Source organism: Leptodactylus fuscus, chromosome 11, assembly GCF_031893055.1.
Source record: "Leptodactylus fuscus isolate aLepFus1 chromosome 11, aLepFus1.hap2, whole genome shotgun sequence".
NCBI lineage: Eukaryota > Metazoa > Chordata > Amphibia > Anura > Leptodactylidae > Leptodactylus > Leptodactylus fuscus.
The window spans coordinates 78,201,581-78,223,356 of NC_134275.1; the positions used below are offsets into that span (position 1 = coordinate 78,201,581).

The following is a 21,776-nucleotide window of genomic DNA, read 5'->3' on the forward strand; positions in this document are numbered from 1 at the left end:
TTACAATAAGGAGGTTATCCTTGTGTCTCTGACTACCCACAGAGTGTCTTATTTTCTTTTTGCTGACAAAGTCAATCTTGTTTGAAAAAAAAATTTGGTGACTTTTTTGGGGGCAATAGTGTTTTGTTTTGTTTTTTGTTAAATACATACAAAGTACCGTCCTGCCATTAGCAAAAACAAGGTGTCTGATGTAGCTGAAAAATCTCCACTGGTTAAAGTGTAACTAAACAAGTAGTCTATGGGGTCCGCCAGTGTCCTAAGGTAACTGCTTCTTTAATGCGGATTAGGTTTGTGTTTGGGGGACTCTCTGAATGGTAACCCATGTGTAGATGTGACCCTAATATATACAACGTGCCGATCTAAGGGAAGCGCAAGTCATTTATGTGCAATTACTTAGTTACTTTCTAGCTTTTGTTCTGATTGACAATTTCTCCATATCTACTATCACCACCCCAAGGACTTGATGGAAATAATATATGTAATGTAACATGACGTCACACACCTCCTTAATAAGCTCACAACCTTCTTACCTTCACCTGTGATAATACTCAGAAGGATCGTGGTCATTGTTATTGTGGCTGAAAATACTTTCATCTTGTTGCTGTGAAACCAAAAGAATTGTGTTACTTTCCTTATTATGTCGCCTGTATTTCCTACATATTTATGGACTCGGAGACTTTTTTGGCTCATTGTTGCTTATTCAAATAAAACTTGTAATACTAATAAAAATTCCCGCCATGTCGCCACCACCAGGCCTCACCGTCAGCGATGGTATCGGGCAGGTGATGAGCAGTGACCAGTTTCCTGGTGGAGAACTGCGGTGATGGACGACTTTCTGGAAGTTTTATCCCATTTGCACACAGGATCTATGGATTTCTTGGTCTCCTCTCTTACCAGGGATCTTCTCCCTCCCGGTTACTTAGTTTGGTGGAGCAGCCAGCTCTAGGAAGAGTCCTGGTTGTTCTAGATGTCTTCTATCTAAGGAGGCCGCTCTGCTCTTGGGGACATTCAGTGCAGAAGAAATGTTTTTGTCCCTTCTCCAGATCTGTCTCCACATAATCCTGTCTCTGAGCTTCTCGGGCAGTTCTTTCCTCCTCATGGCTTGGTTTTTTCTCTGACTTGCATTGTCAGATGTGACACATTATATAGAGAGGGGGCGTCTGTCCACATTATGTCCAATAGACTGAACTTACCACAAGTGGACTCCAGCCAAGGTGTAGAACATCTCAGAGATGCTTCTATCCCTTATATAAGGAATGCTTTATAGTATACATAGACTTTTCTTCTATTCTTAGTCTTATTTCTGGAATCTTATTCTACATGTCATTTTCCCTTATTCTGTTCTCTGTTCTTCATCGCACCTTTGTGTATGTGATTGTCAGATTACTTTTCTTTACTATAGTCGTTCATTACCACGTCCTACAATTACCTTATAATGCTTCTTCTATCTTCTACATTGTTTCACTTGTTGATTCTGTTTTTATTGTCTTGTCAAACATTTAATAAAGAAAAACAACAACTTCCTTTTCCAATTTAGTAGAAAGGACAAGCCAGAATGTATTCTCCGACAACACAAAGGACCAGAGAAACAAACAGATAGAACGTAGAGAAAGTAACAGTGGACTAAGTGGGAAAAACCTTCTCAAGACCCTTCATCAGACAGATGGTATCACCATTACTCACCATAGGGTCTGCAGTAGTGGTGGGACAGGAGAAGCCGTACAAGATGGCGGAAGGATCAGCATGGTGTGAAGGTGAACAGACACCAGCAAGGAGACAAGAGTCCAGGAGACAGACTCAGATGGACGCCAAAGTCTCAGCATATAGACCAGAAGAGGAAGCAAGACAGACGGAATATGGAAATGGTCATAGGTTAGGTCCAGGGTGTCGAGAATAAGATATCAGCAGAGAAGTCCAAAGGTAAGTCGTTATGTTCAGGTTTATTGACTTAGTACTGAAGAGAAAAACAACAGAAGATTTGATAAAAAGAGAAAAAACATTTGCCATTTCTATCTTCTCTTCTTTTACCATCCACATTGGGGGTTTTGCTTCAAAGCTACATAATTGAAACCTGAATGTGGACACACACCTCGATGGGTAGGCGGATGGATGAGTCCAGGACACGGAGCGGAACTGAAAGGGCGACAGAAGTGCAGAGAGCAATCCAATGATGGGAATGAGCAGAGCCCTGAGTCTAGTATGGGAGCAGAAATCTCTTTTAATCACTATGTTACAATTTTACCATGAAGGCCTCGCTGCTGCACAAAGTCTCCTCTTACCAGTTGTTGTAGAGATGTGTCTGCTGCTAGAACTCTGTGTGGCATTGACCTGCTCTCTAAGCTGAGCTGCTGTTAACCTGCGATTTCTGAGGCTGGTGACTCGGATGAACTTATCCTCCGCAGCAGAGGTGGCTCTTGGTCTTCCTTTCCTGGGGCGGTCCTCATCCTCCGCAGCATAGGTGACTCTTGGTCTTCCTTTCCTGGGGAGGTCCTCATCCTCCGCAGCAGAGGTGGCTCTTGGTCTTCCTTTCCTGGGGCGGTCCTCATCCTCCGCAGCATAGGTGACTCTTGGTCTTCCTTTCCTGGGGAGGTCCTCATCCTCCGCAGCAGAGGTGACTCTTGGTCTTCCATTCCTCATGTCAGCCAATTTCTTTGTAGCACTTGATGGTTTTTGCAACTGCACTTGGGGACACTTTCAAAGTTTTCCCAATTTTTTGGACTGACTGACCTTCATTTTTTAAAGTAATGATGGCCACTCGTTTTTATTTACTTAGCTGCTTTTTTCTTGCCATAATACAAATTCTAAGAGTCTATTCAGTAGCACTATCAGCTGTGTATCCACCTGACTTCTGCACAACACAACGGATGGTCCCAACCCCATTTATAAGGCAAGAAACCCCACTTATTAAACCTGACAGGGCGCTAAACCATTTCAGGTGACTACCTCATGAAGCTCATCAAGAGAATGCTATGAGTGTGCAAAGCAGGAATCAAAGCAAAAGGAAGCGAGAATATAAAACAGATTGTCAGTTGTGTAACACTTTTTTGGTAAGTCTATAATCCCACATGTGTTACTTCTGAGTTTTGATGCCTTCAGTGTGAATCTACAATTGTCATAGTCATGAAAATACAGAAAACTCTGCAAATGAGAAGATGTGGCCAAACTTTTGGTCTGTACTGCACTTCTAAATTGACTCCGCCCATTCTGATTCATTTCTCTTCCCACACATTAATCCTAATATTATATGCCCCCATATTATAATGTTAGCCTCAAATTGACCCCACAGTATAAAGTCTCTCTCCTGGTGCACTCACTGTGTGGTGGAGGACTATAGTCTATGGGGCCCGTGCACTTGAACTGCAAAGCGCTTGCAGTTGTGCTTGTATTCCGTCTCTAGGGGTCCTCATGCGGACCCTTACGGAAGGAACACATCAGCATGTGTGAACCGGGCATAACATGTGCACAACATTTCACAGGTCCGCTTGTGGACTAGAATTATAGAAATCTAATCCTAATCTGCTAAAAAAGTGGTTATATAATGGAGTCCACTGGGTTTATATCATGGATATATAATGGAGTCCACTGGGTTTATATCATGGATATATACTGGAATCCACTGGGTTTATATCATGGATATATAATGGAGTCCACTGGGTTTATATCATGGATATATAATGGAATCCACTGGGTTTATATCATGGATATATAATGGAGTCCACTGGGTTTATATCATGGATATATAATGGAGTCCACTGGGTTTATATCATGGATATATACTGGAATCCACTGGGTTTATATCATGGATATATAATGGAATCCACTGGGTTTATATCATGGATATATAATGGAATCCACTGGGTTTATATCATGGATATATAATGGAGTCCACTGGGTTTATATCATGGATATATAATGGAATCCACTGGGTTTATATCATGGATATGTAATGGAATCCACTGGGTTTATATCATGGATATATAATGGAGTCCACTGGGTTTATATCATGGATATATAATGGAATCCACTGGGTTTCCACCCAAATAATGTGGAGAGATAATTCCTCCTTGCAGGATTTTTCTTTCCGCATTTTCCAAGTAGATTTGGAGACAGAAACCTCAAATGGAGTTCCAACACTGGTGTGAATCCAGCCTTATGGAGTAACATACAAGATAGATGGGAGGACAAGCAGAGCAGGTGATGAGAGTTAATTCTGCCCCAAGTGGTATATAATTACTGCTAACTAGAGGAAGCCAAACTGTGAGCAGCCACAAGACAGTGGGTAGAGGAAGGTGAGGAATAACATGGGATAGAAGCCTTAGAGCAATGACTCCCAAGTGTGTTAATATAGGGGAGCTTCTGAGTAACTTGTTCATGTTTAGACTAAGGAACATGGCGACTGGTGGTGACTCCTGTTGTGTGATCAAAGATTGCTGGGTGACCCTGAACCTTCTCCTCTAGTGTCAGTGAATGGGGTTACTGTGCGGCCCTGACTGCTAGAGGATTGAGCTGTGATTTTGTAACTCTGTTTTATACATAGGTTTCTAGGAGCCCTGACAGTATCATACACTATGTATTATAGATATATATAGTACTAGGAGCCCTGACAGTGTCATACACTATGTATTATAGATATATATAGTACTAGGAGCCCTGACAGTGCCATACACTATGTATTATAGATATATATAGTACTAGGAGCCCTGACAGTGTCATACACTATGTATTATAGATATATATAGTACTAGGAGCCCTGACAGTGTCATACACTATGTATTATAGATATATATAGTACTAGGAGCCCTGACAGTGTCATACACTATGTATTATAGATATGTAAGGTTCCTAGGAGCCCTGACAGTGTCCTATACTATGTATTATAGATCGGTTCCTAGGAGCCCTGACACTGTCATACACTATGTATTATAGATTGGGCTCCTAGGAACCTATGTTTTAAGGCTGAAGTCCCACATTGCAAAAATGCTGCATTTTACAGTCCCTAGTGAATGACTATATGATCCATACATCACAGAAAAAAAACTTGCAGTGGAAAAGCTGCGTTTTGAAAATCGCTTAATATCAATAATGCCCACAAAACGTTTAATGGAGCAGAAAAATGCTGCAACATTACAATGAAGAATGGTGCAGAAAAAAAACAATGCCGTGGGTTGTTTTTATTTTTTTTAGCTTCGCTACATGGGGCCTTAGCTTAAGGTGTGGCTTGTACTGAATTTGTGTGACCTGGAACAAATCCAAAACTAAACAAGTTTGCCCATCTCTAGCATGGGGCAAAGTACAGCGGAACCAGCTAAATTAAGGATAGTAACAGTTATATTAGGGAAAAACTGAATCTTTCTGGTTTCCCAATAAAATCTGCTGTAGAATTCGCTGCTGAATTTACATATTGTGTGAAGATATATTTAAGCCTCCTGTTCACTTCAATAGGGGTTTTGGGCAGGATTCACTTAAAAATTGAGCATAAATTGAGCATTTTAGCTAGCCAAAAAAAAAAAAAGCTACATTGACATGAATGGAGGCTGATTTCAGGTGAAACTTGGAGCTAGATTCTGACTCACAATTAGCTCCGAATTCCTCTATGTGATTACACCCTTAGCACAGCTGCTGGCATTCAGCCATGAGACCTGAGGCAAACTAGTAAAACATGGCGGAAACCACCAGAAATCCACCAAAAATCCTCCAGAAATGAGGTTGGACCCAGAGAAAAATGTCTGATATGCAATGTCCACAAGTCAAGCCGTGATCACACAACTCTGAGGCTTGGTTCACATCTGTGTTCGGTGAGTCCGCTTGGGAACCCCGCCCTACCTGAACAGAAACCTATACACCTTACACCTATACACCTAAAAAAGCAGTTACCTGGGAAAACATGCAGGCCCCATAGACTATAATGGGTCTATGTGGTTTCCATTCGTTTCCCGCAGGAAATGCATGGAGAGAAAATGACTGCAAGCATCACTCTTCTCTCTGCATGTTTCGAGTGCAAACCACATGGACCTTATTATGGTCTAGGGCAGGGATAGGGAACCTTCTGTTCTCCAGCTGCTGTGAAACTACAACTCCCAGCATGCTCCATTCACTTCCATGTGAGTTCCAAGAACAGCAGAGCAAGTATGCATGCTGGGAGTTGTAGTTTTGCATCAGCTGGAGAGCCGTACGTTCCCTACCCCTGGTCTATGGAGTCCTTGTGGTTTTAGGTAACTGCTTTTTAAGCAGATTCCCCCGAACACTGATGTGAATCAAGCCTTACAGCTCTTCGTATGATCATCTGTTTCTGACATCAGTTATGTTCATGCAAATATTATGGAACCTTCCATGTATGGGAAATATGCTAATTAATCCAGGCAGGGTAATTTTGGTTGGAATATTATTGTATCTATTTGGACGGTCCTGTTTGACTCTTTGTCTTGGCATTGAAGGCACTTTTGTGGTCTGTAGCACAATTAAAGGCATTTTACCGCTTCTGTCTGGCCATGGCTTCCAGCCATTTATGGGGGAGCCGGAGGATATGTATCTGATCATTGGGAGGCCAACTGCTGAGACCTCCAGTGGTCATGAGTGCAAATGTGTGACAACCGCTCCCGTCACTTCTCGTGGCAATCTCTATCCACAGAATGGAGCAATGCTCTCCACCACCACTTCATTCACACGGGGCCTCCAGAGATCCTTGTTCTCATGATCGCTGGGGGTCCCATCAACCGGACACTTATTCCATACTCTGAGTATGGGATAACTGGGACAATTGTTATTAATGGGATTACCCCGCCAATTACAATTGGAGCAGGAAAAAGAAACTTCTGCCAATGCTTCTTTGAAACAAAATGTCTCCGTAAATATAACGACTCGTCTCTTCCACATTTAGGCTCCTCCTTGAAAAGTGGCGTTAAGAGGATAAAATGGCAAATCTAGTGAGTATTATAATATCAAGTATTGGCTTATACTATATTAACCCCAGTAGACCCATCATCTTTACCTTTATACTGTAGGCTCCACCATCCACAAGGAATCTCTCTCGTCAGCGATCCACTTGCTTCCTTCTGGAACCCCAACGTGTGCAAGGCTCAGATTTTGTAGAGATGCTTCGCCTCATTGGTTATCCCAATGCCAAGAATCTGAAGGGCGAAGATTTTGACTGGCTCTGTGAAGGCAGTGAAGAAGTGCAACTCTTCCTCGGATGGCTTTGTGAAGTGGTGGATCAGCGCAACGCTGTAAGCGATGAACAGCTTGACGCTTATAACGCCCTGATGGACTCTGGGCAGCCAATTTTGGATACAGAAGAACTTCAAAGTATCTGCAAAAGTGGAGAAAAGCTAGAAGTAGAATTGGAGATGGAAGATACGAGGAGCTTACAGGAGCTGGAAGAAGAGCTTCAGACTTTGAAAGCTCTTAAAACACATCGACTTCATTTCCGTAACAAGATGGAGTCCTTGGGGATGACATTACACCATAAGACTCTTTCCTTGGAGCAAGCGGAGAAGGAACATGAAAAAAACATGAACCGTGCAAAAGACGGTATCACGACTCTCAACGCAAGGTGCAATTCAAATCTGCAAGGACTTAGAAACCAAGTACTGGAACTTGGAGAATACTTTACAAGCCTGCGTACGGATAACATACTTCTTTCTTCATTGAACTTGGAGGGGTTCATGAAACTGGAAGATACATGTTGGAAACAGATCGAACAGAATGCCACTGGCCTATTACCTATTAAAGTGGAGGACCTGGAAAGTCAAAAAGAAGCTAAGCGAGATATGGAGAAGGAGAACGAGAGGTTACGGACATCATGGGCATCTCAAAGGATTCAGCAGAGCGTTTCCTTTGGTTTCTTGAATGGCAACTTGGCGTGCTTGCATTGGCTTCAGGGGAAATCTGGAGATCAGGTAGGAGGTAATAGGTCTTTGTTTGGGTGATGACAGACTTCTGGCTACAGCGCAGAGTAATTTGCATGGAGGTCACAAATTTTTTCCATTAAAGGGGATTTTTCAAGCTAAGAGATTTGCTGACTGATGTTAAGCAAAGTTCACGATTATTAGATTGTTGGCGTTCAACTCCTGACACCCAACAATAGATCTATTACCAGCAACTGATACAGAGAATGGAGCAGGTGGCAGATAGCACCTTTCTCTGAGCAGTGACCCGGCCAGAGTATTGCAGATCTCCAATATAACTGAATGGGAACTTGGTTCCAGTAACTGTTTGGCCACTATACAGAGAACAGCGCTATCTGCTTCCTGCTCTATTCTCTGTGAATTGGCTGCTAAAAGCAGCTGATCAATAGGGTGCTGGGTGTCACCCACCAACTTGATATTTGACATATCCTGAAGGCCCCTTGAAGACAACCATGTGGGCTGACAGTCCAAGCTGCGTAAGATACAACAGGCCTTATTTTGTGGCCTGTGGCTCCTATTCATTTAATAAAGGAAGCACGGCCTGTGCATGAACGGCACATGAAGACACACATATACTGTGCTCCACTAGTCCTCCTCCTATAATTCTATATACTGTGCTCCACTAGTCCTCTCCTATAATTCTATATACTGTGCTCCACTAGTCCTCCTCCTATAATTCTATATACTGTGCTCCACTAGTCCTCCTCCTATAATTCTATATACTGTGCTCCACTAGTCCTCCTCCTATAATTCTATATACTGTGCTCCTCTAGTCTCCTCCTATAATTCTATATACTGTGCTCCACTAGTCCTCCTCCTATAATTCTATATACTGTGCTCCACTAGTCCTCCTCCTATAATTCTATATACTGTGCTCCTCTAGTCTCCTCCTATAATTCTATATACTGTGCTCCACTAGTCCTCCTCCTATAATTCTATATACTGTGCTCCACTAGTCCTCTCCTATAATTCTATATACTGTGCTCCACTAGTCCTCCTCCTATAATTCTATATACTGTGCTCCACTAGTCCTCCTCCTATAATTCTATATACTGTGCTCCACTAGTCCTCCTCCTATAATTCTATATACTGTGCTCCTCTAGTCTCCTCCTATAATTCTATATACTGTGCTCCACTAGTCCTCCTCCTATAATTCTATATACTGTGCTCCACTAGTCCTCCTCCTATAATGCTATATACTGTGCTCCACTAGTCCTCCTCCTATAATTCTATATACTGTGCTCCACTGGTCCTCTCCTATAATTCTATATACTGTGCTCCACTAGTCCTCCTCCTATAATTCTATATACTGTGCTACACTATTCCTCTCCTATAATGCTATATACTGTGCTCCACTAGTCCTTTCCTATATACTGTGCTCCACTAGTCCTCTCCTATAATTCTATATACTGTGCCCCACTAGTCCTCCTCCTATAATGCTATATACTGTGCTCCACTAGTCCTCCTCCTATAATTCTATATACTGTGCTCCACTAGTCCTCCTCCTATAATTCTATATACTGTGCTCCACTAGTCCTCTCCTATAATGCTATATACTGTGCTCCACTAGTCCTCCTCCTATAATTCTATATACTGTGCTCCACTAGTTCTCCTATAATTCTGTATACTGTGCTCCACTAGTCCTCCTCCTATAATTCTATATACTGTGCTCCACTAGTTCTCCTATAATTCTATATACTGTGCTCCACTAGTCCTTTCCTATATACTGTGCTCCACTAGTCCTCTCCTATAATGCTATATACTGTGCTCCACTAGTCCTCCTCCTATAATTCTATATACTGTGCTCCACTATTCCCCTATAATTCTATATACTGTGCGCCACTAGTCCTCCTCCTATAATTCTATATACTGTGCTCCACTAGTCCTCTCCTATAATGCTATATACTGTGCGCCACTAGTCCTCCTCCTATAATTCTATATACTGTGCTCCACTAGTCCTCTCCTATAATGCTGTATACTGTGCGCCACTAGTCCTCCTCCTATAATTCTATATACTGTGCTCCACTAGTCCTCCTCCTATAATTCTATATACTGTGCTCCACTATTCCCCTATAATGCTATATACTGTGCTCCACTAGTCCTCCTCCTATAATGCTATATACTGTGCGCCACTAGTCCTCTCCTATAATTCTATATACTGTACTCCACTAGTCCTCCTCCTATAATTCTATATACTGTGCTCCACTATTCCCCTATAATGCTATATACTGTGCGCCACTAGTCCTCCTCCTATAATTCTATATACTGTGCTCCACTAGTCCTCCTCCTATAATTCTATATACTGTGCTCCACTATTCCCCTATAATGCTATATACTGTGCTCCACTAGTCCTCCTCCTATAATGCTATATACTGTGCTCCACTAGTCCTCTCCTATAATTCTATATACTGTACTCCACTAGTCCTCTCCTATAATTCTATATACTGTGCTCCACTAGTCCTCTCCTATAATTCTATATACTGTGCTCCACTAGTCCTCTCCTATAATTCTATATACTGTGCTCCACTAGTCCTCCTCCTATAATTCTATATACTGTGCTCCACTAGTCCTCCTCCTATAATTCTATATACTGTGCTCCACTAGTCCTCCTCCTATAATTCTATATACTGTGCTCCTCTAGTCTCCTCCTATAATTCTATATACTGTGCTCCACTAGTCCTCCTCCTATAATTCTATATACTGTGCTCCACTAGTCCTCCTCCTATAATGCTATATACTGTGCTCCACTAGTCCTCCTCCTATAATTCTATATACTGTGCTCCACTGGTCCTCTCCTATAATTCTATATACTGTGCTCCACTAGTCCTCCTCCTATAATTCTATATACTGTGCTACACTATTCCTCTCCTATAATGCTATATACTGTGCTCCACTAGTCCTTTCCTATATACTGTGCTCCACTAGTCCTCTCCTATAATTCTATATACTGTGCCCCACTAGTCCTCCTCCTATAATGCTATATACTGTGCTCCACTAGTCCTCCTCCTATAATTCTATATACTGTGCTCCACTAGTCCTCCTCCTATAATTCTATATACTGTGCTCCACTAGTCCTCTCCTATAATGCTATATACTGTGCTCCACTAGTCCTCCTCCTATAATTCTATATACTGTGCTCCACTAGTTCTCCTATAATTCTGTATACTGTGCTCCACTAGTCCTCCTCCTATAATTCTATATACTGTGCTCCACTAGTTCTCCTATAATTCTATATACTGTGCTCCACTAGTCCTTTCCTATATACTGTGCTCCACTAGTCCTCTCCTATAATGCTATATACTGTGCTCCACTAGTCCTCCTCCTATAATTCTATATACTGTGCTCCACTATTCCCCTATAATTCTATATACTGTGCGCCACTAGTCCTCCTCCTATAATTCTATATACTGTGCTCCACTAGTCCTCCTCCTATAATTCTATATACTGTGCTCCACTAGTCCTCTCCTATAATGCTATATACTGTGCGCCACTAGTCCTCCTCCTATAATTCTATATACTGTGCTCCACTAGTCCTCTCCTATAATGCTATATACTGTGCGCCACTAGTCCTCCTCCTATAATTCTATATACTGTGCTCCACTAGTCCTCCTCCTATAATTCTATATACTGTGCTCCACTATTCCCCTATAATGCTATATACTGTGCTCCACTAGTCCTCCTCCTATAATGCTATATACTGTGCGCCACTAGTCCTCCTCCTATAATTCTATATACTGTGCTCCACTAGTCCTTTCCTATATACTGTGCTCCACTAGTCCTCCTCCTATAATTCTATATACTGTGCTCCACTAGTCCTCTCCTATAATGCTATATACTGTGCTCCACTAGTCCTTTCCTATATACTGTGCTCCACTAGTCCTCTCCTATAATTCTATATACTGTGCTCCACTAGTCCTCTCCTATAATTCTATATACTGTACTCCACTAGTCCTCTCCTATAATTCTATATACTGTGCTCCACTAGTCCTTTCCTATATACTGTGCTCCACTAGTCCTCTCCTATAATGCTATATACTGTGCTCCACTAGTCCTTTCCTATATACTGTGCTTCACTAGTCCTCCTATAATTCTATATACTGTGCTCCACTAGTCCTCTCCTATAATTCCATATACTGTGCTCCACTAGTCCTCTCCTATAATTCTATATACTGTGCTCCACTAGTCCTCTCCTATAATTCTATATACTGTGCTCCACTAGTCCTCCTCCTATAATTCTATATACTGTGCTCCACTAGTCCTCTCCTATAATTCTATATACTGTGCTCCACTAGTCCTCCTCCTATAATTCTATATACTGTGCTCCACTAGTCCTCTCCTATAATGCTATATACTGTGCTCCACTATTCCCCTATAATGGTATATACTGTGCGCCACTAGTCCTTTCCTATATGCTGTGCTCCACTATTCCTCTCCTATAATGCTATATACTGTGCTCCACTAGTCCTCTCCTATAATTCTATATACTGTGCTCCACTATTCCTCCTCCTATAATTCTATATACTGTGCTCCACTAGTCCTCTCCTATAATTCTATATACTGTGCTCCACTATTCCTCCTCCTATAATTCTATATACTGTGCTCCACTAGTCCTCCTCCTATAATTCTCTAGCTCTATGCCCCCCCCCCCCCCCCCCATGTCTTTACCTATTACTAACCTCTTAGTGCTTCTTAGTCCACAGACCTCTCCTCATCTATGGAAATGCAGATCTTTCTTCCCTCAACAATTCAGATGGTCATTGGACGAAGCGAATCCTTTCCTTAGATGTCCAAATATAACAAGAAATATCTCTCTCCTTCCATTCTCAGGTTTGGAACCATGAACTTTTGCCATTCTTGGAAAGAGAGGTGAAGTCCTTAGAGAAACAAATAGAGAATATCCAGGCGGAGACACTTACCAACCTCATGTTTGATGTGTCGCTTGGTGTATGTATGCCTATACTTAAGGCATGGACACGCTATGAACAGAGTATACTTACACAGGTGAGCGAAAGCCAAGCGGTGGCCGCAGAAGCCATCCTCAGGAAGTTGACGCGTCTACAGTCGGTGGAATTGGGTCTACAGCTTGAAAGGCGATATCATGATCAAACTGAACAGGAACTTAAAGACCTTAAGATGGAGCTGGTAGAGCAATCATCTTTGCTTGGAAAAAGGATGCTCGGGCAGAGAGATCTGAGGGTTTCTCCTCAGTGGTTGACACCTCTACGTGTGGACAGCAGAGACCACACAGGAGTCAGGTGAGGCTCTGAGCAAGCCAATGTCTAGGGAATAGTATCTTTTATACACTGGATTAAGAAAACTGGAGCCTGAAAGTTCCTCTGAATCCTCCATGTGAAAGGAGGAGAGGTGTGTACTCATGGCCAGCTCTATGGCAGCCCCATAGAAGTCAATGGAGCACTGGCCAAAAAAGTACACTTGGTCTTCATTCAGTGAAGCAATCAGGAAAACTTTTCAGCTCCAATTTTCTTGAGCAATGGATGTCCCAGTCAATGGATCCTTGGGAAGAGTTATTTCTGACTCTTCATAGGACATCCCTACAAGTTTCTTTGCTAAAGCCACTGTTGGTTTTGGCGCAAAATCTGCAACCAAAAGAGTAGTTTCTCCACAAAGTGGGAGGTCAGAGTGAAGGTTTATTTTGCAGCAGGGGGTACTTAAGTGTGTTAGGGCCTTTATTTAGCTTTAGGAGGGACACTACATGTATGAGAAGATAACCTGGCCACAAAAAGGACATTACTACCATGGCAATTCCAAGAATGGTCGAGGAAGCATGCATGCTGGGAGTTGTCAAGACTCCATCTATGAGTAATCTCGATATAAAAAAAAAGACTTATTGTAGTCCGCCGATAATATATATTATGACATAATTCCAAGAATGACCCTCTAAACTGTTATGTAAGGTCAAACATGGCGGATGAGTGAGACCGCCGAGGAGAAAGAACTCTTGATGATTTGCCTGGATGGCTTCTCTCGCTCTTCTGTGGTCTTGTACCTTTGTCTGCAGTTGTCCGGACTCCTATCCTTACTAGGGGCATAAATACTGGGGTAGCGGCTGCCACAGGGCACAGAACTTAGGGGGCATGGCAGGCTCCATTTACTTACCTCTCCTGCATTCCAAGAGGCTTCGGGCCTGTTTGGTGACATCTCTCAGGCCAGACTGACGTCCTTGTGCCTCATGACACCAGCCTGACTTAGGTGATGTCTGGTCCAACATTGAAGAGATTTGCAGGGAGTGCACCGGATCCAGGGAGAGTTAAGTAACATTGTGTTTTTTGTTTGGGGGCGGGGGTATTTTTATGGTTGTATCCTCACCTGGGTCCGCAGTCATTTATACTCTTAGACCCCAGTGTATAATTGTTTATGGGTGGTCCACTATAGCACATAATACTGTGTGCAGGAATGTGGTTTGTGCAGGGGTAGGAGTCATTGGGAGGGCAAGGGGCTGCCCCCCCCCCCCATGTCAAATGTTCGCCTTGGAGCCTCACCATTCCTAGTTACGCCACTGATCCTTACATTCCCATTCCTCCATCACCCCAGGCTATGCACAATGCTGGAGAAACCCTCAAAGCATAAAGAACTCTTCCCGAAGTACGAGGCCGTTCAGTCCCAGGGAGAGGCTCTTGTGCAAGAGCTGAAGTCGATGAGCGCCATCTTCTGTGATCCTCTACCCCAAACTTCATGTCTAGAGAGCGACACCGAAGAACTTCACCTGGTCATGTGCCGTGGGACACAAAACCTGCAGCTACGTGATGTGGTCAGTATATACGTGCACCCAATAATGGGGAAGGGGCTGGTTAGAATTTTTGTGGTGCCCATAGCTAGAAATTGTCCCTGGAGAACTAATGGCAGGACTCAGCCTGAATGGCGGGATTGTTGTGTTTGGTTGACCAGTAGATGTTCTTTAGACAGAATATTTTCTGCAGGTCCTTGTTGAGTTGTTGGAACCTGTAAAATACCATTGGTCTCTGTTAGAGATTTTCTCCAAAGGAGCCAACAAGAGTTCAGGGCCCTCAAGAAATGACTATACTGAGTTGTGTGGTCTTCATTTTGGTGGTGTTGTGTTTTTCCTGGCCAGCTTGCTTGTTAATCTCTAGTTCGGTCTCCGGACATCTTATCAAACCAAACACTCGGATCTCAAACCCCTTCTCTCCATGTTTGGTGGTATTACATGGGCTGTCTTTACTATTTCAATGATCTAGTAATGATCGATCCAGAAACCCAAGGTGTAGAACATAAAGGACCCAGGAAGGAGTTTTTGAAATATACATCTTTCTCCCCTTTAGGAACTGGCTCTTGCCTCGGAAGCCCTTCTAGCCAGAGTCTCCCAGTTTAACCACTGGTTTTTAGATTTTTTTCGGGATCTGGAGCGTAAGAAGATGGCCATCCAGACCTCTTACATGGCACAAGGACGGCAGCTCTATGTCCACTTCTACCAGGATCCCACTCTTCTGGCCCGTATTGTGGAGGATCTGGAGCAGCGAGTCAAGGATCTCAACTTAAACCAGTCTTAAGATGTTTTATGTTATATTAAAGTAATAAAAACAGAATTTACAGGGAAGACTCCGTAAGGTTTTTTTTTTTGTTTTTTTTGAGGGTTTTTTCCCCCCACTTGCATATCTTACTACCCAGGTTAATGTTCACCAATATTACAATTCTTAAGAGTTTAAAAATTGTCTCTGGAATTTTTACATTTCTGAATTGTCACGCATAGTCATCTGATCCTGTACCTACATAGCGTTGGCCACTTCTCTGCAAGCTAAAGACTGATCTAAAACCAGACATCGATCTAATAAAGGATTGTGCATTGATCTGCCAACAAATCTCTATGTGCAAGACCAGAAGTCACCTGGCAGTGGTTTACACTCCTCAGCCAACAGCTCTACGAGGTCCATGGCTGACCTCAATCCATAGCCCTTCTGTAGACCCTGTAGAGTTGCTTACTTATGTCTGGTGATGGAGCCAATCAAAATTGTTGGACCTAACAGACCACCTTTAACTAAGGATTTAAATTTTTTTTTTAATGGTCTTGGTGCCTTCAACATGCCTTCTCTCCGTGAAGAAGAAATGCGTGAGTGTTCACGTTATTACGTAAATTGCAAATCTCTGACTTACGGAAGACGTCCGGTGCTCCCAGGACACAGCGAGGGCCCCTCTGGGTTACTCTAGGAGTCCTGTAGGTGTGTCCCCTGTATTTCTGTACTACTGTATACTAGAGCAGCGCGTTTCCTACATCCACTCATATACGAGCCATCTAGAGAAGTAATATTTCCCCTCGCACCCCACCCCCTCCTGCCGGCTCGGTTCTCAGGCTCTCCCTATTGTCTGCAGTCAGGAAGTTAGCAGGGTGCAGTTTGTCCTATAATGATATAGGATGGGGGGGGGGGGCACTTTCCTGCATCTCTGACCTCACTCATTCTCTTATTGTATGATGGGGAAGGAGTTGTGTGGAGCGGGGAGACATAGTGCGATGCCCAAACCTTGGTGAGAACCTTCCAGCCTTGGACTAGATGTGGCGCTGTGATGGGCACCCTATGGACGCTTATAGCTCTGTCCTCGCTGACCATTTGTAAAGGTAAGTCATGGCATAGAGTGGCCAGAGACGTGAAGGGGGCGCTACTATGGCCAAGCTGTTATCGTGATGGTGGTCGCCACCCTATCGCTCAATATGGTCACCCACCGATTACTAGTATTGGGCTCATCTGGAAACTGTGGCCGTTATGGAAGGCAGTCGGTAGCCGAGGAAGACAAGTAGCCGGATGTAAAGGTGAGGGGTCAGGCTAGGAATAGCAGAATGTGGATGTGGTCAGGAGGAGATGGCGGAAGACGCGCTGAAAAGTCTCCCAGAGCTGCGATGAAAGGACCAGAAGTAATGGATTGTCGAAAAGTCAGATGAGCAGAGATGTGGAGGAGCGAACCCCGCACAGTATCACTTCTGTGTCCTTCTCCTAATCTCTTCTCTATATCCTGTATAACAGCGCACTATGTAATCTAGTATCTCTCCACTGCACAGTACAACTTCTCTTACTCTGCCCTGTAATCTAGTATCTCTCCCCTGCACAGTACAACTTCTCTTACTCTGCCCTGTAATCTAGTATCTCTCCACTGCACAGTACAACTTCTCTTACTCTGCCCTGTAATCTAGTATCTCTCCACTGCACAGTACAACTTCTCTTACTCTGCCCTGTAATCTAGTATCTCTCCACTGCACAGTACAACTTCTCTTACTCTGCACCTGTAATCTAGTATCTCTCCACTGCACAGTACAACTTCTCTTACTCTGCCATGTAATCTAGTATCTCTCCACTGCACAGTACAACTTCTCTTACTCTGCCCTGTAATCTAGTATCTCTCCACTGCACAGTACAACTTCTCTTACTCTGCCCTGTAATCTAGTATCTCTCCACTGCACAGTACAACTTCTCTTACTCTGCACCTGTAATCTAGTATCTCTCCACTGCACAGTACCACTTCTCTTTCTCTGCACCTGTAATCTAGTATCTCTCCACTGCACAGTACAACTTCTCTTACTCTGCACCTGTAATCTAGTATCTCTCCCCTGCACAGTACAACTTCTCTTACTCTGCCCTGTAATCTAGTATCTCTCCACTGCACAGTACCACTTCTCTTACTCTGCACCTGTAATCTAGTATCTCTCCACTGCACAGTACAACTTCTCTTACTCTGCCCTGTAATCTAGTATCTCTCCCCTGCACAGTACAACTTCTCTTACTCTGCCCTGTAATCTAGTATCTCTGCACTGCACAGTACCACTTCTCTTACTCTGCACCTGTAATCTAGTATCTCTCCACTGCACAGTACAACTTCTCTTACTCTGCCCTGTAATCTAGTATCTCTCCACTGCACAGTACAACTTCTCTTACTCTGCACCTGTAATCTAGTATCTCTCCACTGCACAGTACAACTTCTCTTACTCTGCCATGTAATCTAGTATCTCTCCACTGCACAGTACCACTTCTCTTACTCTGCCCTGTAATCTAGTATCTCTCCACTGCACAGTACAACTTCTCTTACTCTGCCCTGTAATCTAGTATCTCTCCACTGCACAGTACAACTTCTCTTACTCTGCCATGTAATCTAGTGTCTCTCCCCGGCACAGTACAACTTCTCTTACTCTACACCTGTAATCTAGTATCTCTCCACTGCACAGTACAACTTCTCTTACTCTGCCATGTAATCTAGTATCTCTCCACCGCACAGTACAACTTCTCTTACTCTGCACCTGTAATCTAGTATCTCTACACTGCACAGTACCACTTCTCTTACTCTGCACCTGTAATCTAGTATCTCTCCCCTGCACAGTACAACTTCTCTTACTCTGTACCTGTAATCTAGTATCTCTCCACCGCACAGTACCACTTCTCTTACTCTGCACCTGTAATCTAGTATCTCTCCCCTGCACAGTACAACTTCTCTTACTCTGCACCTGTAATCTAGTATCTCTCCACTGCACAGTACAACTTCTCTTACTCTGCACCTGTAATCTAGTATCTCTCCCCTGCACAGTACCACTTCTCTTACTCTGCCCTGTAATCTAGTATCTCTCCACTGCACAGTACAACTTCTCTTACTCTGCCATGTAATCTAGTATCTCTCCCCTGCACAGTACAACTTCTCTTACTCTGCCATGTAATCTAGTATCTCTCCACTGCACAGTACAACTTCTCTTACTCTGCCCTGTAATCTAGTATCTCTCCCCTGCACAGTACAACTTCTCTTACTCTGCCATGTAATCTAGTATCTCTCCCCTGCACAGTACCACTTCTCTATTGCTTTGTGTTCTCTCTGCCGTATGCCTTGGTATTGTGCACGTACAGTTTTGATTAATGGAGACGACACACACAACAGGGGTGATCTTAGACTCTCTGCTGCCTGAGGCAAAATAAAGAAAGACGCCCCCTACCCCCTTTCAAAAATAAAATAAATCTATATAGTCACCTTGATATTTTTGGTTGCGTGATGGGGGTCCCACTAATTAGGACATGCTCCCTATTGGCAGATCAAAAAAAAAATCCCATTGTTTAGCCACCACATAGTAAAAATCTGCAATTTTGTCATTCAGGACTCAAGAAAAGCCTGGACAGAGCAGTTACTGAGCACGTACTGGTTGTCACCCAGCTTTCCTGGAATACTGAACAACATGAATCCTTTATGGCTGTGCAGCAAGACTTTTTGTACAGACCCCAGTGGCAGCCGAGACTTTTCTCAGCTTTTCTTGAGTCCTGAATGGTAAAGGACCGAGTTATACACTGATAGGGAATGTATACATTTATAAGAAAGACAGACTTACCATTCAGGACACTAGAACAGCTGAATTACAACCAATTTGGTTACAGTAACAGGTCTCACTCAGCTTTCTACAGTACTGAATGGCAGCAAGGTCCATTTATCCAGTGCGAGTGGATGTATTGATGTAAAACACGCTATATTCAGGGTACTAGGAAAGCTGGGTGAGCTGTGATGGGCACCATATTGGTTGACAACTAGCTTTCCTAGAATCCTAAATGAAAGTTGTGCCTAGTTTAGTGAGCCTATAACAGGACAGATTTACCTTTCAAGATTCTAGAAAAGTTGGGTGACAACACCTGTGGTGAGCTGCCATTCAGGAGTCTTGGAAAGTTGGATGATAATAACTATAACAGGAGTAAATCTATACAATAGTGTCCTTTCAACTTCTGGACAGATTATAACAGGGGGCGCTATTGCATTGTGTTCATCATGATAAGAATGCGCTGCTACCAGTGGTGGAGAGCGGTACTGCAAGTGAAAAACCAGAGTACAGAGAATTACAATAAGATACGATCAAATTGTCTCCAAAATTTGAGTATGACCCCTTATTTACTTACTGGACGATCACAAGGATGTTGTTTCTCCTTCTAGGTTTATACAACCTGGAAATTTTTTTTAGAGGGGTTGTAAAAACATGGCTGCTTTCTTCCAGAAACAGAGGCCTCGCTGTCATGTCTGGCATTGGAGCTCTGTTGTAATAAATGGAACCGAGCTGCAATACCAGGCACAACCCATGGATAGGAGTGGCGCTGTTTTTAGAAGTAAGCAGCCATGTTTCTCCAAACCTAAACAACTCCCTTAAAGATCTATAGATGCTCCGACACACAAAGGTGTCCCTTTAAGTGATCCCTGTGATCTGTGCTACCATTACCAGCCGAGAACCGGATGATGGCCAGGAAGGGGCTTCTGGTGCTGAGCTGTGTTGCCTTCTGACATGGACCGCCTACCTAATTAGCATAATTTCCCAGCAGCCTTTGCTGAAACTCTCCCTTAGCTTACTGAATGGTGAAAAGAATAAGTCAAATGAAGCAAAAACTTGTAGAATGGCTGCTATCGGGCGGTGTGCGGCCATAGCCTGGTGGGTGGTCCGATCCTGGCGTGGCTGTGGGGTCACTAGGACGGGAGTCCAGCAGCTGAAACTGACTTTGTTGTAGGCTTACACCAAGCTCAGGTGGCATATGGGAGGACCTTGCCCCCTGCCAGTGATGAAGAGGACGACTGACATGTCACCCGGAGGAACATCCAAGGCGTGCCCACCATGCTTGCACTCGGGACACACATCATTGGTCACCAGAAGGGGGTAACAGGGTATATATATATATATATATATATATATATATGTAATAAAGCTGCGGCCAACCCCACTTATCCACAAAATTGGTCTGTACTTATGTATGTTATTGTTATACACAGGCGAGGTGGAGGGAAGGGGGGGTGTATGGAAGAAGGTCTAATATGGCGGATCTTATATCTTCTTCAGGGAAGTCGTCTGGACGAACAACGAGTGGAGATGCCTGAGGCACTAGGGGGCGCCTGCTCTTAAGGGGAGATGAGGTGAAGGGTTAACAACTATAAGTATCATTCCCCTCTGTATCCAAAATCTGCTCTGTGAAGTCTCTTCATGGACCGAAGGTTTCCTTTATATCGACCTCCGCAGAAGACAGAGGACAACTCAAGTGGAAGTGACCATGGACCACTTGTCTTAGGATGATCTCATGGGGATTCTGGAAAAGATATTGTTTTTCAGTCGGGGTCAAAATGAATTTCACATAGTTTTCTGTGCCTTTAAGAAATATTTGGTAGCGCGGGGTTGATCCTTTCCTTTAAGGCTACCTAAAGAGGAGAAGCCTTAGACGTGTCCTGGACCTTCTGGAGAAGATCTCCTCCTGTGGTGTCTAGAGAAGAGACAACCCAATCCTCCGGAGACATAACAAAGTAACTGGCTTATCATGTGGGCAAATGAGGCAGGTGCCTAGGGCGGCAATGATAAGCGGCAACAAAAATATTCTCTTTTTTTTTTAGGATTTTTGTATTTTTTTTTTTTTAATTTGATGAAAGACTATAAGATCCTGGGGTGTAACAATGCACATGCTCTACAGGTACTTAATATATTGTTTTATTCCTGCCCCTCGGTCCTGGATGGACTAAGAATGATCACGGGCCCCATGACTATAAAGTTAATAAAATGCATTCTAGGTGGAAAATGAATTTTGGTTTTCAAAAAAATCAGAGAACTAAATACAAAAACTATTCTTCTCTATCCATCTATACACTAGAGGTGCTTGGCTACCATACGCAGCAATGGGCCGTCACCTGTACGGGACTATATTTCCACTCCATTGACTATTGATCAAGGCAGAAGTGTAAAAATAGCCCCAATTGTTTGATAGTTTTGCAGTGATGGTGAATATACCCGTTACCGGATTGTCTCGCCAACAAGGCTGATTTGGACAAAATCTCTTATGTCTATGGGGGGATCCATTACCAATATGTCTACAGTAGCATCTAGTATAGTATCGAGGGATCTTCAACTCCATTGCAATCCATGAC

The 21,776-nt window shown here is 43.3% G+C and overlaps 1 protein-coding gene across 1 annotated transcript; it reads left to right on the forward strand.

Annotated features, from left to right (window-relative positions):
* Positions 1–737: 737 nt before the first annotated feature.
* On the forward strand, positions 738–15,430 carry LOC142185524 (HAUS augmin-like complex subunit 3). Its single transcript, XM_075260952.1, has 6 exons — positions 738–820; positions 1,509–1,746; positions 7,002–7,895; positions 12,732–13,159; positions 14,457–14,673; positions 15,203–15,430. The coding sequence occupies exons 1-6, from the start codon at positions 738–740 to the stop codon at positions 15,428–15,430; spliced, it is 2,088 nt and encodes a 695-aa protein (XP_075117053.1).
* The last annotated feature ends 6,346 nt before the right edge of the window (positions 15,431–21,776 follow it).